Raw genomic sequence first — 17,357 nt, 5'->3', positions numbered from 1 at the left:
TTTCATTTTACATTGTTTAGTTAGGTGGGGGTTTTATAATACCTGTTTTATAGTTTTTATTTTGAAAATACGATTTCAAATATTTGTTCTTCTGATAAGCTACTTGGCATTTGTACATTAAAGAAGACTTAATCAAATGCCATATCTTATCCACCAATAAACCAACTTTGGCATTGTTAGTAGAGTAAGCCGACTAAACACAGGGGATACTTGTGCTACACATACTGACTACCTTGGGATTTAGACCATACACTTAGATATCTGAACAGCTAATAATCGTTGGGGATAACACGTGTCGTATGAGAGTGCAGTAATGCCTCCTGCTATGCCGTGTTTACACGTTAGCACTATGTAGCCAGACGACATATCTTTTAAAGTTTGGGCATATTGTTTGTCATGCAAGACTCCATCAGATGAAGGTAATACGTGCCTACCATATCTTCCACTCAAGAGAGCGTCACTTATTACCTCATGCTATCCGAATGTCATGAAGGTTATACTGATGGCAATTGCGATTGACACCAAGATAAGGGTACATAAATATGTATTGTACCTTGTTCTCGAGACCGTTGAGAGCATACACGCAAAATGAATACCATAACAACATACCGCACCGCGTGCAATAACGCACACCTAACTAGAATGTCACTTGAGTAAAACAATGTAATCCACGCCTTTGGATGCTTTAGAATGGAACACCTCGTAAACACGAATAGCCAATAACGAGGTGCTGCATATACTGATTTCCTGAGGTTTGCCTAACGACCATGCACTGCTTTATAGTGGGACGTAAAAGAACCACTGAGGGAGCAAAAAAACTCTGGCTGTGACCACCCTCAGTGCAATTTGGCTAAAGGCTAACTACCTGGCTTTACCCAAGCTAGGTCACACCCCATGGCTAACTATAGCATTCCCTATAGCTATCCCTGCGTTATTATCCACGTAACCGTGGGCTACGCAGAAAACTATCCAGATAGTGAACAGACTGTTGTACGCTCACTCTAGGTCTCACCGTTGCTCTCTCTCCACCTCTTTGCAATTGAGGCAAGCACAAACTGATTTCGTTTTTGTAGAGATCACACGGGGTATTTCAGCAGCTGATCAGTATGGGAAAAGGAATTCTCCTCTATGTACTGTGCAAGTAGCATATTCATCAATAATGAACACACTGTTTCACCATTATTTTTTTTCAGTCCGTAAGATTTCGACATAGAATTCTGGTCACAGCAAACACTTAAAGGGATACTACACCCTAGAATTTTAAGGTATATTATGATAGTAAATGCATAAATAATAGTATATATCTACAAATTTCTATAATCACGCACTCACATTTGTCATAAAACAACAGTGAGTTTCGAAATCTTTATTATTGGCCGTTGACATGACACCCCTGCGATTGTGCTGCCACCCTGATGAAGTTGCGCTTTTGCCGATTTATTTTGCATGTTACGGACCGAGGGCTAATCACAAAAGTGCAATTATATTTACATATAATATATATATAACTGCAATTTAACTGAACGATTTTTATTTTAAGACAAATTCGTCCAGATTATAACACGGAATCTAAAAGTTGTTTATAAGATATTGCAATCCTTCTCATCTTAAATTTATAAATAAGAAACACCCTCAGTCTGTAGCCTCCAGTCAAAAAGTTGTGATGCGCAACTTTGAAAGTTGATTGGCTGGCTAGTAGTGGCGCCACCGCCGTTGTAAGCAATGATACAGCCATTAGTTTTAAAACGTAAAAAAAAATATTTCAAATTAATATTGAACAATGACATTTTTTATGTAGCGTAATTTAACCTATTTTAACTGAAAATATGCAAGGAACCTAGGGGCCATGTATCCATTTAATCATTCAGAGGTTGCCTCAAATATCACACAATCTTTCTTGGTATCAATCCTCATTTAAACCCCACACATCGGCAAACTTTCCCCGCGAAATGACTGTGTCTTACTGCGATAGACATAAAACATAGATATCTGGCTAGAAAGAATTCTATCACCGCCAGTCTTGCACCAGACTGTTAATCCACTACTGATAACTGGATAGTGCTATTTATGTGTACCGAAATATACATTTGATATAATGTAGTAACGCTACTGTATTTACTCTCAACATTCACGCAACATGATCAATGATTTCGTTTTTTTCTTCACTCCATGGTGCTATGTAATATTGACCTGGTCACTGTCATGTGCCCTTGAAGGCCAGCTAGGATGATGTGTACACCAACAGTCTTTGTTGTAGTGACACGTCACGACCCTTCATATCTGGTGTGCACCAATGCTTTTGCTCGGCACGCAAATGAAGCCTGCTTAGCATGACAGAATTGCTGCTAGTGAATCGCTGGGTGGGGGGGGGGCTACTAGCTGCCAGAGAGCAGCTACTGGGTGCCATACTATACGAGTCCTCTAGCACCTGGTGCATACTCTTGCCTACACGAAACCCCTCCACCAGTTGACACTGTGCATACTGGTGACACCTCCACCAGTTGACACTGTGCATACTGGTGACACCTCCACCAGTTGACACTGTGCATTCTGGTGACACCTCCACCAGTTGATGATGTGTATATTGTTGACACCTCCACCAGTTGATGCTGTGTATATTAGTGACACCTCCACCAGTTGATGCTGTGTATATTGGTGACACCTCCACCAGTTGACGCTGTGCATGCTGGTGCCATCTTAACCAGTTGACGCTGTGCATACTGGTGACATCTTAACCAGTTGACAATGTGCATACTGGTGACACCTCCACCAGTTGACGCTGTGCATACTGGTGACACCTCCACCAGTTGACACTGTGCATACTGGTGACACCGCCACCAGTTGCCACTGTGCATACTGGTGTCACCTCTACCAGTTGACACTGTGCATACTGGTGACACCTCCACCAGTTGACACTGTGCATACTGGTGACACCTCCACCAGTTGACACTGTGCATACTGGTGACACCTCCACCAGTTGACCCTTTGCATACGGGTGACACCTTCACCAGTTGCCACTGTGGACTGTGCACATTAGTGACATGTGCACCAGGTGACACGGTGGATATCGGTGAAGTGTTTACCAGTTCATGCTGTGGTTACTGGTGATACTGAGTGCACTTGCGACGCTGTGACTGCTAGTTGCACTCTCTCTGCTGCCGGTACTCCGAGATTTCTCGAGCGCGGTTCTGATCGTGTCGATCGATCGCTCGTCCGAAGAGCTGTCCGAGGAGTCGACGAGGTCTGGTTCTGACAACGACAGAACCGAGTGATTCGAGTTCTGTAACAAACACGAAGCAACCAGCTGACCAAGTGATCGCTTCAGTCGTAGATTCACTATAGGAGTGACCATGATTAAACACAGGTACAGGTTTGTTATGGGGTAAGAATTATAATATAGGTGCTAAAGATTCTACACGATTATGGTTTCGCCAGATGCATATTACAGTCCCAAACCACTTTACAGTCACAGACACCTGCTACCACCCACCCACTTCCTCCAATACCACCCACCCTCTGCCTCCCAATATCACCTACACACTGCCTCCCAATATCACCCACCGATTGTGTCCAAATACCACCCACCCACTCCCTCACAATTCTACCCACCCACTCACTCTTAATATGACTGCCACACTTCTTTCTACTACCACCCACCTACTCATTTCCAATACCATCCACTCAGTGCCTCCCCCAATAGCACCCACCCGTCCATTCGTGTCTTCTGCCTCCCCCCAACGTCGAGCGTACCTCGCACTCGTATCGCGCCTTGAGTTTCCTTATGTCCGCCTCCGACTGCTGCACTTGCGCCTGCAGGTGATAGGCGAGGTCCGAGCCGCTGGTGGACGAGACGAGTCGGTCGGGCGTGTCGCGCATCGAATGCTCGCTCGTGTTCTCCTCGTAATCGGAGTTGTTGTCGTTGCCCTCGGAGCTGAACGTCGAGTAGCCGGACATCCGATTGCTCATGTGGTGCGCACTGCAAATGCAGGCACCGTCAGCCTCCGTGAGACGAAGACTCGCGAACCCCCCCCCCCCAGAATGGGAGGGTTTTGGGGGAAAAAGTTGGATGGTTCGGTGTGCGTTGTGACGTTGTAAATAGTAAATTGTGTACTCAACATTGTGGGGGATTTTACCGACATTTTCGTAAAATTTCACAGTGTTTTTGCTTTATGATACCCAAACATTCAAATTCATTGATGTATTCAATATATTCACTGTGAAGGAGGTAAGTGCTAAACCAAACATTTGAGCAGGAACCCAGGGTCAGTACTATTTTGGACGTGGTTTCACTGGATTAGCTAGCTTCTAGGGAATTTGACAAACACAGTTGATGCCATATTCACATAGAACAACATTATCCAAATATATTAAAATAAGAGGCCTAGTGTTATTCCGAAAGCATAATGGTGTTTAAATATGTTAAACAGCTTACGAGTACGGATAATACATCTGATAATAGCATGAAACATAGGCCACTACTACAGAGTCCTAAAATCCACGCGCAAGAACGAATTGTTTCTCATTATTGGTCATTAGTGGGTTTGTGGCTTCTCCAGGTAGTAAAATAATTTTAATCTTTACTTTAATCATAAAACTTCATTAATATTACAAAAAGTCACAATGTTAATAAAACCCAAGCTGTTTTCTGATGTCTCCAGCAATATGTTTGAACAACCTCAGTGCATTTAATCATACTATGTAGGCTAGTGCATGCTACCCCAAGAGGAAAATAAAGCACAAAGTGCTCTCCCACATTAGGAGTGCACATTAGGAGCTAAGGGTCAGGAATGGTGTGGTAGGGTGCCGTTTTGATGCGTTTTAAACAGTACATACAGTACACAGCAGACTTAAAACACATTCAGAAATAGTTCAAGCAATTTTCAGTTTAGCTGAAGGCAGCTAACCCCTGTAGTATAGTGAACGTGCTACGATCAATATGGAATGCCCATCGCGTCTTCCGAGTTCATGGATGCAGGCATCAATTTTGTGTGGCAAATTCATTCTGCCATTTGTCTACTTTTTCGTGGCAACGTTTAGAATGCTAATATTTCAGTTCTTCCACGTAAAGTTAATAATTTGATCACTTTGACGACCAGGTGGGCTGATACAGATTTGTGAGGAGACATTTACTGCTCAAAATGTGTGAAGCAGGCAGAAAACCTGCCTCAGATCTGCACCATAAATATATCTTACATTGTTGCCCGTCTTAGTTCCATGTCACTTTCCGTATCTATACCCTCTGACCAGGAGTCTTCTGATGGCTAGAAAAGGCAACCAAAAAAATATTGAACTAATAACCTACACATTATACACTATTTTGCACGAAATTTCAAGTACATATGTTAAAGCCATGCATACTTCAAGCTAAATAATATACGGAGATGTAGCTGCATTATTACTACACTGTTAATTGCACAATGAAAAAAAAGCATACAGTAAACATGAATGAGAAAAATTTACAGGGCACAGCAAAACATGCTAATGGTCAACTTAAATATACCTAGTCTGTCATATCTACACAACATTACACAAGATGCTTTCATATAAACACCCTGCTGGAGGGCCACAAAGAACCAAGAATATACTTCAAACAGCTTTGAAAACCAATCTTCATTTTCCTCTTTCCCTCATTAATATCAACCTAATAGATATATATAACATTTCGCAAAAATGATCACCACATTACCTGCGTTCCTCCAGTACTACTTGATGACTCAAGCGGCACGGCTCCGTTTATCGGCGGCGTCGCGTCTGAACTGTTGCTCGTGTGCCGCGTGTACGGCTGCAACTTCGGCCTCTCGCCGCCAGTGGGAGCGCCGCTGCCGCCGCCGCCGTCGCTCCGAGTCGACGCGCTCGGCGAGTGTGTGAACGCGGCGGACGAGGCGAGGGAGGTGCACCGCTGCATCGCGCCGTTGGCGAGATTCTGCGTGAAGCTGCGCTCAAGGCTCTGGTTGTCGCTGCTCGTGCTGTCCGTGTACGAGTGCTCGAGCTCGCGTGGCAGCGCCGTCTTCTTCACGAACAGCTCCTTGACGGACTCCTTCGCGACCGCCGCCGCCGCCGCCGCTGCCGCTGCCGCCGTCGCGTCGGCTTCGTACGGAACGCGAATGATCTCGTCCGTCTCTCTATTGAGGAAGGCCTTCTGCGGATACTTGTTGCTGCCGAGCAGACGCGTCGACTTCTGGCCGCCGCCGCCGCCGCCGCCGCCGCCGCCGCGTCCGTTCTTTGGGTTCGTCCACATCTTCGGACTGCCGAGCTCGCAGCTGTCCTTGCGTGGCGAGCCGAGCAGGCCGCCGCCGCCGCCGCCGCCGCCGCAGCCGCCGCCGCCGCCGCCACCGCCGCCGCCACCGCTCAGTCGCTCCTCCTCGTTCACGAAGATGACGTTCTCGAGGCTCGTGTTCGACGACTTGCGCACACTGTCGCACGGCTTGAACGGGGAGGCCGCCGAGTCGTCGGGTCGGACGAGGCGGCCGGCGTCGTCGAGGCACGTCTCGCCCGGGAGGCCGTGCGCGGCGACGCTGGGACTGCGCAGGCCCGCGCCGTACTTGATGTTCTCGAGGTACTGCGAGTGCTGCAGCTTGCGTCGGTCATCGTCGGGACGCAGATCCTGCAGCTTGCACTGCAAGCACAGACCGCGTCTTGCTACAGATGGGCGGCAGAGGAGCGATGTGCTAGCACGAGTAGCGCAGAGGTGGTAGTTTATAGCATTAGCAAATGACATACGAAGGAAAGCGAAACGGAGGAAGCACGCAGGACCAAGAATTTAAGAATGCGAGTAGGACCACGGGGAAATTTTTTACAGCAATGACGCAAATGTGTGACCACAGCCAGCTATAGGGCAGTGATTTGACACTGTGCAAAGGTCCACGATTGATCGCATACTCTTCATTCAAAAATGCAGTACTTCTTATGCATTAATTATAACACAGTGGCACTGTGTGCACTGACACACACATACCCCCAACACGAAAAATATAATATTATATATTTACCATACGTTAATATAATCATGTTTTTTTTATATAAATGATATATAAAATATCATGTGTACAATTCTATTTATATTTATCATATGGGTAAATGATAAGAACGTGTGCACGCCATACCTGCAGCGAGTCTTTTGACGGACTCATCATGGCCGCCATCGCTGTCATCGTGCCTCGTGACAGCAGTCGACGATGACGCACTTTACGTATTCTCACTTTGCTGGGTGACGCGTCTGGCGACACAGCCTCCGGCGGAATGGGCGACGGTGCGGTAGCTGGCACCACCTTCAGTGGGCTGGAATAGAAAATGTGCAGAAAAACGTTCTATTCACAAAGCAGTGATATCGCTTTCAGAAAGATGCACGAAATTACAAGAATTATGTGTTGTGTAAATACACTAACTCCCCTATAAGTATAGTCTCTGAATAGCAGGTATGTTTAGGTAGGTATGTGAGTACCAAATTAGATATCATGCCGAGGAATATTATTTGTTGCTATCTATGATTTCAATAAAGGGATAATACTTTGAAATAGCTATCACCATCTGCCCAATGATACGTGCACATACATTCACCCCAACAATGTAAAGAAAAACAACTAAATACTCTAATTGGTTATGCTAAATTTGTTGTTAAACCACCTTTACCTACTACTCGTTACATTTTCAGAAACTTACACTCCGAGGTGAGCGGTTTTGGCGTGTGCAATTAAGAGAGAACTGATTGACACTTGCATGGACAAGTAGTATGTTCGAAACTGCTGATTAGTACCCTCTCACATATGGAAAGATGGCGCTTCAAGCTTACCTCAAGTGTTCCTCGGCCGTTGACTTTGGTGACCGCTTCTTGCTGCCACTGCGTTCCTGAACTTTTAGCACTGGCTTCACTATTCGTTTCTTCACCAGTTTACATGGGTTCGTGTACATTGCCATCTGCTGCTCCTTCCTACAATAGAGAGCAGCTACAGTTCACTCAAGGGTACAATATAATTGAAAAAAACTTGCCTAGCTAAAATAGTTGATCAGAATTGATTGAAAACTGATTAGCAACTTGAAATTTTGAAGGTGCGGTTTAGTGCAAAAGTTCCAATCGTGAATTGCTGACGTTTATTTTTTTATGAATTGCATTCATAATGATGCAAGGGTGTGTTTGGTTAGCACTGGCCATAAATTGATTCGTATGAAATGATATAGCTGGCATAAATTGGCGAGCGACTCCAAGTAATCTGTTCCCTGCTGACACTTACTTACACCCACGTGCACTGGGAAGTTGTTTGTGCTGGTAGAGTGCATCACCTGATGCTGTTCTTTGCATAATAGGCAGATATACTATACCGACTCTTATATAAAAGACTTGGCATTATAATCATACTCTTGTGAAATACTAGGCAGTTAATTACAGATACAGTCAAGCTTTTATGCATATTTTACCAGTTTTTTAAATTTTCATTCTTATTCGATACCTTGTACCTTCGACACCTTTGTACATACTTATTTTTCCATATAACGATGCGCGTGAACTTTCCGAGCGTTTTGATTGCCCGCGTACTTGAGCCGTGGCAGACGTCACTCATGACGTCAGAGACATGATACACCCTAACTTCCCACGGTATTCATTATGCCAGTATCCATCAACTATACATACGACTTAAATTTCAGGCAATTTTCATTTTTTTGGTAAATATGAAAATTAAAGAAAAATCCTGATGCTCTTTTTTGGTTTATACTGTGCCTAACTTGTGGCAAAAGTTTTGCTATCTCACTCTTTGTGGTAATTGGGAAATATCCAAAATACCATTTTTACATTAAAATTCAAAATTTGTGTTGTCACATAATTAGGTGCTGGAAATTAAATGAAATCTTTTGCTTGAGCATAGAGATACATCTCATCTATAAATAAAATGTGTGATTGATTCGATTCATTTGTCATTACACGTTTATTCCTCATTACAGCAATACATGTGCAAAACCTTGAGTGCCCATATTATAACTGAAACTATATGTCGTTTATAATATATTACAATCCTTTTGCTTTTAAATGAATAAATAAGAAACACCCTCGGTCTGTAGCCCTTGGCTGGAAAGTGGTTTTGCGCAACTTATCAGATCGTGCGCTTTGAGTGGCGCCACCGTCGTTGTAATCAAACTGTAGTTGTTAGTTTTAAAACATTATTTAATAAAATTTCTAATGGTGATTAAACCATGAAACTTTTTATGTAGCGTAATTTTAACCTAAATTAACTGAAAATAACCCTAGAACCTAAAGTAAACGATCCCTTTAATTACCTATAAGTATATCAATGATCACATATTCTATTACTCTATACTTGCAATCTAGCAATGGAATTTTCGCCATTGCTTTGCATGTAAAATATAATCAGAGCTGATAGTCATAAAGGATTTTGTTTAAATATTTTCATAACATATGAGTTGGAAACAATCAACGTTTTGAAATGTAGGTAAAGTGGAGACAGTTCATTCACAATGCTTTTTTGTATATAACCACGCAGACGAAATGAATAGAAAAAGTTAAGTTTGAAGGTCACCAACGTACTTACATCTCTAAACAGTGTGAGAGAAATAAACCCTGAGAATTACTACAATAGAAACATTCCCTGACTCTCACCTCACTCATAATAACCAGAAACCTTGATTAGTAATAACTTGCTTTGCCATTATTGCTGAGGCTTTATCTTAAATTTCTAATTTCAGCAAAAAGTTTCTAATTTTAATAAACCAAGTTTTCTAACAATACGAATTCCAGGGGCAATGCTTCTATTAAAAACTTATTATTAGGATAATTTTGTGAATAATAAATTCTCCAGGGATCCAGTTGGATTACTGTTACTAATATATCTACAGATTTTTCGAGACGAACAAGCAGATTACTGAAATCCTAGCCCTTTGTGAGTTCTAGACAAGAAGGAGTGGATATATTAGGTTCTTAGAAGAACACAATCACGTTTTCTTATCTTACTCAAGCAGCAAAGATTAAAAAAATTTCAAGGAAGATATACGCACTTGATGACTTCTCTCTCACGTTGCTCAAGCTGTAACATGACTGTGCTCAGTTCCATATACAAGTTATTTGCTCGGTCTAACTTCCTTTCATAGTGTTCCCGTATGTCCTGTGCATGCCTGCAAAATACGCGTACATGACATATATATATCCCTGAACAATAGTGTTTTAGCTGTAACATGACTGTGCTCAGTTCCATATACAAGTTATGTGCTCAGTCTAACTTCCTTTCATAGTGTTCCCGTATGTCCTGTGCATGGCTGAAAAATAGGCGTACATGACATATATATATATATATATACATATATATATTTATCCCTGAACAATAGTGTTTTAGCATGTGTGATGCATGGCTATAATACTATAATACATCCTCATCATATTACCATAATCTTTCCATGCACAATTTTTTGACGGAAGTAGGAATATACTACCTTTATAAATACGTAGAAATATAACACCTGACATGCCCGAAAGGTCTCAAGTATATTCATAGATTCATAAACGTCACGAGCTGATCAAATCAGTATTGTGCAGTAGAACTTATAGGGTTTCTTGTTGACATCCACTGCAGCAAAGCTATTTACAGACACAGTAATTACCATTGCAGGCTTTTCATTGTAAGTTCACATGCTGCCATGCTCCAACACAGAATGGTGTGCTTACAACAGTAGCATGCGTACAAAATCACAAGAATACTGCAATGTCTTATCATGTCAATGTTAACCACACAGCATGAGCTAACTGTCACTTCGATATACACCTTGGTTAGTTACAATGCCAGTTTATGGACATGCGTCAGTTGCCTTACCGAAGTTCCTGTCTGCGTCTACGTATCAGTTCCTCTTCCAGCCGTGGAATGTGTACAGTGCCACTCTTGATGTTCTGAAACGACTGCTTTATTTCCTCTTTCCAAGCTCCCTGCAGTAACAATGATTATACATGTATGACAAGAGGGTGCACATAACTTCCAAAGATTTTCACCCTTTTCGTATTGAAATCACAATGCAGCGTATAGATATGGGGATGGCGAATGCAACTCCACCACAAGTGAAGTGACGCACCTGAATCTTGAAATACTCCTCCTTTGGAATATCCAGGACTTCTGCGGCGGCTATGTCCAAATGAATCAGAATGTTCTTAAACGAAGGTCTGTTCCTTGGCTTTCCATTCCTGAAATTCACATTATACGTATGCAACCGATGACCAGCTGGTCCCCATCTTCCCTACTGCAACGCGCTTTGCAGTGATGCGACCATTCACTCGCGCGCACAATCAAATATCTTAATTCTTCATTATAGCACAAAGGTAAAACTATGGGGCTGAACTGTCACATACCAGCACTGATTCATAAGCAGCTTGAAGCCATCGGGACACGTCGACGGCACGGGTAGGTGCAGGCTGTTGTTGCCAACCCCCCATATGATGGCTGATGAGTCAACATCTTTGTACGGCGTCTCGCATGTTAGCAGCTCCCAGAGAACAACACCGAACGACCTGCAAACAGAACACGATAAGAAGAATCCCGAACATTCCTCCACACTTCCAAAGTCAATGATTTCAAAGGATTCTCTTCACTGGAAGTTATAGACAATTAGATATCAATTTATTCGCCACACATGGGCAATTCATGTCAAACGTGGAGAAAAAAATGAACCTATCCACGTGTAAAACCTACCATATATCGACCTTTTCAGAGCAAGGTTCATTGCGGATGATTTCAGGAGCCATCCAAGCGACCGTACCAGCAAATGACATCACAGTGCTCTGTTCACTTAGATGTCGGCTCACCCCAAAGTCTGATATTTTGACGACGTCACTTTCTGCTATTAGCACACTATAGAAAATGTGAAAACGTTCCATCACAAAATGCTCGAAAGTGGGGGAAAAATTTAGGTAAAAATTATTTCCCTCAGCTGCTAACATCAATATTACCAGTTTACATAGACATAAAATTATCCAAATTATTTGCAAGATTATATATTGTCAAAGATTAATCCTATGGGAATGTATTAGTCTGGACAGCAATGTAGCAATAGCACTTTAAGGCTGTAAACAAACATACAGTTAACATTTTCAAACGCATGCATAATAAATTATCACATTTTTGCCAACATAGCACATTGTAAAATCTGACAGATACGTCAGAGTGATGTTATTATGGTAATATAACTCAATGCTGATAACACACAGTAGAACACGTATCGATCTAATGTATACACTGACGTGCCTAACACATATATTATATGCACATACTTAGGTGATTTCAAATCCCGGTGGATGATCTTGTGGGAATGGAGATAAGTCATGCCAGCAGCTATTTGCTTCGCCCACTCACAGAGCAGAGGAGGCGATACCTCTACCCTGCCATCCCGCAGCACCTCGTACAATTGTCCATAGGGGCAGTACTCCATGATGACACAGTAGCAAGGCTCCTGGGTACACACACCACTGAAAGAAGATTGGATCGAAAATTCCATTACATTTAATTATATATTACCTTATAGGCTTATAACCTACAACAAAAACCAATTACATATAACCTAGTAACCTTTACAATTGCACCGCACGTAATACCATGTTATTAGATGTATACAAGGTTGTAATGTAAGACAGAACATGACCACCGAGAGACAGATACATTCAATAATGCAAAGCCATTACGAACCTGTCAATCTCCGGTAACGGAGGTGAAACAGGTTCATATATAGTTAATATCACGAATCATTGGAAATAGGCTGTGCAAACATAAATAACTTTATCATGAATACTTAACTACGAATAACTCATTGTTTGAAGCGTGAGAAATGTTCACTGCTTCTTGACTATTTGCTTACAGTGGGGATAAATACAACTTAACTAAACATATAAACACATAAACAATATAACTAAACCATTATTTATACTGATGCATGCATACAGCCATACAAAATTAATTGTTAAAGTATGTAGCCTTAGCATATAACTTGCGGGTTAAAGTCTAAAAATTCCAAGTCAGAAATTGACTAAGTTGTTAATGCTGCACCATCAGTCTGCAAATGGGTGAGTAGTATTTTATTTACCAAGGCAATCAACTGCTTCAGAATGCTTGCAGCAACACGCACAGTCACGAATAAGCCAATTTCGCATTTGGAGGGGGCGTGCGACTAATTCCACCCCCTCCCCAGCTCCACTAGTGGCTTCACAGTGCTTGCTGTTACCATCCATGTAAACAGCTTGCTGCCCATGTTACTACAGTGGCGGGTTTCTGCTTGGCAAGCGCAGAGAATGACCGACCTTGAGATAAAGCGGCATCGCCGAGCATGAACAATCGAAGTGTGAAATTGGCTTACTGCCATCACCGATCCCTTCCCCCGCAAGCCACTCACATGAACGAGATTATGTTGGGATGATTGAGCTTTCGCAAGTGCTTGATGTCCGTCTCCTCGAACTCCCGCACCTTTTTCACAGCAACACTCTTCGTCTCCAGCGTGCCAAGGAAGACAGCCCCCTGGGCCCCGCTGCCCAGCCACTGAAGGTCCCTGATCGACTCGAATGGTATTTCCCACTCATCTGTGGTCGAGATGATTGAAAAAACACAATGCTGAGATTCAGTAACTGCTAATTGAACCCGACAGTAAATCTCGCGGAAGAAATCACAAGGATTAGAGGTCGATTTATGAACCACGCACTTTGGTTTCATCTTTGCGTGACCAGAAAATTTAAAGGTTACAGGAAATTGGAATTGTGTGCATGTGAAAGTTAGCATTTTTAGTCGAAAAGGATTGCTACAGGAAAAGAATCATGATTCAATCAATGAACAAGCTAATAAAATCCTTCTATCTACAATTTGGAACAAAAATAATAGTTCAGGTTGGTAAAACTGTGCGTAACCATGAGAAGAATCTCACAGTGCCCAAGTCTGATCATGAATGATCTTTAAACCTAATGATCAATATCCCAATTTCTTTGGACAACGTCTGATATTTATATTGGTCAGATTAGAGTTTAAATTATGATGTTGAAGAGGCACAATTTACCTTAGTTACCTTCATCGACTGCACTAAATTTAGATTAAAGGCAATCCTTGCACTCGTTCTTCGCTGTTGAATATTTGCGAAGGGTCGGAACGTAGATTAATAAAAGGGGGTTATAAAATTTTTGATCAAGTAATTGTACCACTTCAGTCTGCATTTAATCTCTCATGACTTCATTGCCTTTCTTACCTTTCATCGTACCTTTCATTTTTATTTCTGCTTGCGCTGCCTTGCCAATGATAGTCCATACAGGGCGAAGACAGCCAAGCAAACCTTCAAAGAATCCTCCAGAACCATCGCTACGATAACCAACATGATCCAACTCCATGTCGTTATTGTATTCAGAGCTGTAAACAGATTTCATCGTCAAAAATATGTAAATAAGTGATACATGCAAACACCAATACACAACAGCTAGCTAGTTCTTCATCGTCAGTTGAATTTCGGATATGAAATCACAAACCCTGAACAATTTACTATGAAATAAAGGCTATAATTCCTAACATCAGCAATTCCTAACAACAGATAGTACCACACATAGAAAGCCTCCACCTTCACACACACCACCCACATAACAGCTATTCTTCCCACACCAGTGACCCAAGCAATGCTCACAATTTCCCACACTACCCATGCAATGCTCTCACCTCCCAACACTATCCACGCAATGCCCACAATTTCCAACACGACTAACGCTTAATCTACATCTTTCTATCAGCGCATACACAATACCCATGTACACCTCGCTGAGAATTCAATTTCACTAATGTTTTGACATTCATTATGGAATTGCCATTATACTTGCAAGGTTGGCGGCCGCTTACACTTACTGTGATGAAAAGCCACGAAAAAACACACAATTTTGACAGTGCAATATTAGGTTTCATATTTAATTATTATATCACGGGGAACATTGCTGACATTACAAGATACTGCAGTGGCAGACATTAATTCTGATTATACAACAAGCTAATGTCATTCAATTAATTGCCAACAAATAATATGAATAAGCTTTCACTTTATCTTCTACATTCACTCCACACAGACTTTCCACTTGCACTTTCCACTTACTCCACACACTCTGCAAAACGCCATGTTCACAGTACATTCAGCATCACCTTTCAACACGGGATTTATTGATTTCTGTGTCCGGTAAATATTACACGCAGTTCCAACTGCGGCTGCAACATGCATGGAGCCTATAGCTGGCAACTATAATTTATAGTATCTAGGTCGCTAGCAATCACACTGTCACAGATGGGTGTGTCTGTGAGTGGTTGGAATTACTCTTCTATACTAATCATGCAGGGCAACACTCTCAGTAAACGTCAAGACAAGTTTGTATTTGACGGCTATCAACAGCCACAATAAGAAATAAGCTTGAATCATGCAGTGGGAGCACTATAAGTACAACTACTTCTATTTGGTCAATGTGAAAATAAACAAGATTCACAGAGAAGATGCATGCCATCACACTGCCCAAAATAGATGTTTATTAGTGTTACCATATATGCCCCATAAGAAACCAATGGTAGCCCTTCTTACATGCGTGTGCCATATTTGGGCAACAAAATCGCTTTTGCGATAGTGAAGTGCAGCCAAGGATGGAGATGTGCAAGGTAGGAACTGCATACTGAGTTATAATACCGTGAAAATTTAAAATAAGAGAATTTCTATAGATCGCATACACTGCGCTGAATTGGACTGCAGCGATTCCCAAATGTGGCATAATCTTATGGCCAAGTGTACCATGCACTGAGTCAATGCACTCTGGACATATAGAAGAACACACGTACAGATGCACTCAGCGCATAGCAATGCAATATTATATACAAACGAATTCTGAATCGAGTAGCGACAAATATTCAGAAGTATACATATTTGAGATACATGTACTAACATGTACATCACAGCGCATTGTGATAGCACAAGTTGTACTACAACGATTAGTGCAGAAAGTGAGTACACACGCGGCAACTCGATCACATTACAAATATCTAGCACAGTGGTAGACATTATTAACTGATCTATACAACAAGCTCTATGATATCATCAACTTCGAAGTGACACCATATTAGTACTTTGTCACCACATTGAACACCAACATATAATAATGTATGCAGAGTGCAGCAGTCTAATCCCATTACGTATGTAATGAACATCTACGCGTCAGCTACCAAATTATTCACAGCGACTGGCTGGTACGATATTTTGCAGACAGTCGCAAGCAGGAGGGCATTACACACGCACTGGCTAGCGATGTGCTAATTCACTTCAGATCTGGCCACGATGTGATACATTCGAGCAATACACATCGGCGTGTATGGCACTGCAAATCCACACCGCATGATTTTTAGGTAGATTAATGAGCTCAGGTTTCAGAGTACGTTCACTTGAATGGTGGTCCATACTTAGTAACCATGCTGCTATCTGTGTATGGTCAGCTGAGGTGTATAGACTCATAGTGTTCTCAAAATATGCCAAGTGGTTCCCATTCATGTATGGCCTAAAATAGTTTTGTAGCTGGAAGAACGTAGCTTACTGCTTATATGGGCGAGCAGAGGCAAGTGGCAAGAAAATCAATATCGCAGATGGCAAGATATAATCACATACTTTGGCTATGCGCATCATTACAATAAACTGAAATCACGGGACATTCAGCGTAGCAGTTAATAGCAGGGTGCAGCAAAAGATAGCATACTTAAAGGATAGCCACTGGCAGCTTTTGGCATGGGTATAATTGTTCTGATAAAGAACGCATTTATTGCACCAAGTTAATGTAAATCAATCACTTTTTATTCACAGATGAGAAACTCGTAGAATTCTATGGCTCGAGCCGAAGGCCCACAATTCACGAAATTTCTAGGCAGCGCCTAATTAATATTTAACGTGTCAACAAACCCGGGCTGCGTGAACAAGGTATTAAATATGCTATTTTTGACGGCACGCCAAATTCTGCGGAAATTTCAACGCATGCAATAGGGGCAGTGGGCACGGACACCTGTTTCACCGAAGTACACAGCTTCAGCATGCCCATCCCGTTTGCTGAAACACGGCGACTCTAATTGAGTTTCTGTGTCCGTCTAAATCAGTGGAACACCCAGTTCCCAACTAGAGGCGGCAACATTGACTGGAAGCCTGAATAGCTGGCAACATATAATTTATAGTGATCTGGGGTCTCGCTAGCAAGTCACACTCGTCACACGATGAGGTGTCGTCTTGTGAAGCTGGATCTGGCAATTAACTCCTTCTATACCTGAATCATGCCGCGCGGGCAGAGGCAACACTCATCAGAGTAACCGCTCTCAGACAAAGTTTGTAGTTGACGCTACAAACACCAC

At 42.2% G+C, this 17,357-nt stretch overlaps 2 protein-coding genes across 2 annotated transcripts in view; both read right to left on the bottom strand.

The window, feature by feature from the left end:
• Positions 1 to 1,509: 1,509 nt before the first annotated feature.
• On the bottom strand, positions 1,510 to 3,068 carry LOC106810848. The gene is made up of 2 exons (XM_014814319.1): positions 2,629 to 3,068; positions 1,510 to 2,526 (listed from the first exon to the last, which is right to left on the bottom strand). The coding sequence occupies exons 1-2, from the start codon at positions 2,955 to 2,957 to the stop codon at positions 2,409 to 2,411; spliced, it is 447 nt and encodes a 148-aa protein (XP_014669805.1). The 5' UTR covers positions 2,958 to 3,068; the 3' UTR covers positions 1,510 to 2,408.
• The window catches only part of LOC106810530 (mitogen-activated protein kinase kinase kinase 12-like), a 39,897-nt gene continuing 24,049 nt past the window's right edge, over positions 1,510 to 17,357 (bottom strand). Inside the window, exons 5-19 of the mRNA XM_014813913.1 lie at positions 14,206 to 14,363; positions 13,369 to 13,552; positions 12,257 to 12,451; positions 11,679 to 11,837; positions 11,339 to 11,497; positions 11,065 to 11,173; positions 10,812 to 10,921; positions 10,003 to 10,119; positions 7,790 to 7,927; positions 7,104 to 7,278; positions 6,423 to 6,616; positions 5,687 to 6,245; positions 5,194 to 5,261; positions 3,751 to 3,976; positions 1,510 to 3,280 (exon numbers count right to left, since the gene is read on the bottom strand). Coding sequence (XP_014669399.1) covers positions 3,080 to 3,280; positions 3,751 to 3,976; positions 5,194 to 5,261; positions 5,687 to 6,245; positions 6,423 to 6,616; positions 7,104 to 7,278; positions 7,790 to 7,927; positions 10,003 to 10,119; positions 10,812 to 10,921; positions 11,065 to 11,173; positions 11,339 to 11,497; positions 11,679 to 11,837; positions 12,257 to 12,451; positions 13,369 to 13,552; positions 14,206 to 14,363 — 2,752 coding nt within the window. The 3' untranslated portion in view covers positions 1,510 to 3,079. The remainder of the gene's footprint in view (positions 3,281 to 3,750; positions 3,977 to 5,193; positions 5,262 to 5,686; positions 6,246 to 6,422; positions 6,617 to 7,103; positions 7,279 to 7,789; positions 7,928 to 10,002; positions 10,120 to 10,811; positions 10,922 to 11,064; positions 11,174 to 11,338; positions 11,498 to 11,678; positions 11,838 to 12,256; positions 12,452 to 13,368; positions 13,553 to 14,205; positions 14,364 to 17,357) is intronic.

This window comes from Priapulus caudatus, unplaced genomic scaffold, assembly GCF_000485595.1.
Source record: "Priapulus caudatus unplaced genomic scaffold, Priapulus_caudatus-5.0.1 Scaffold17, whole genome shotgun sequence".
Lineage (NCBI taxonomy): Eukaryota > Metazoa > Priapulida > Priapulimorpha > Priapulimorphida > Priapulidae > Priapulus > Priapulus caudatus.
Note: the sequence above shows the minus strand (reverse complement) of the source record. Positions and strands in the feature narration are given on the sequence as shown.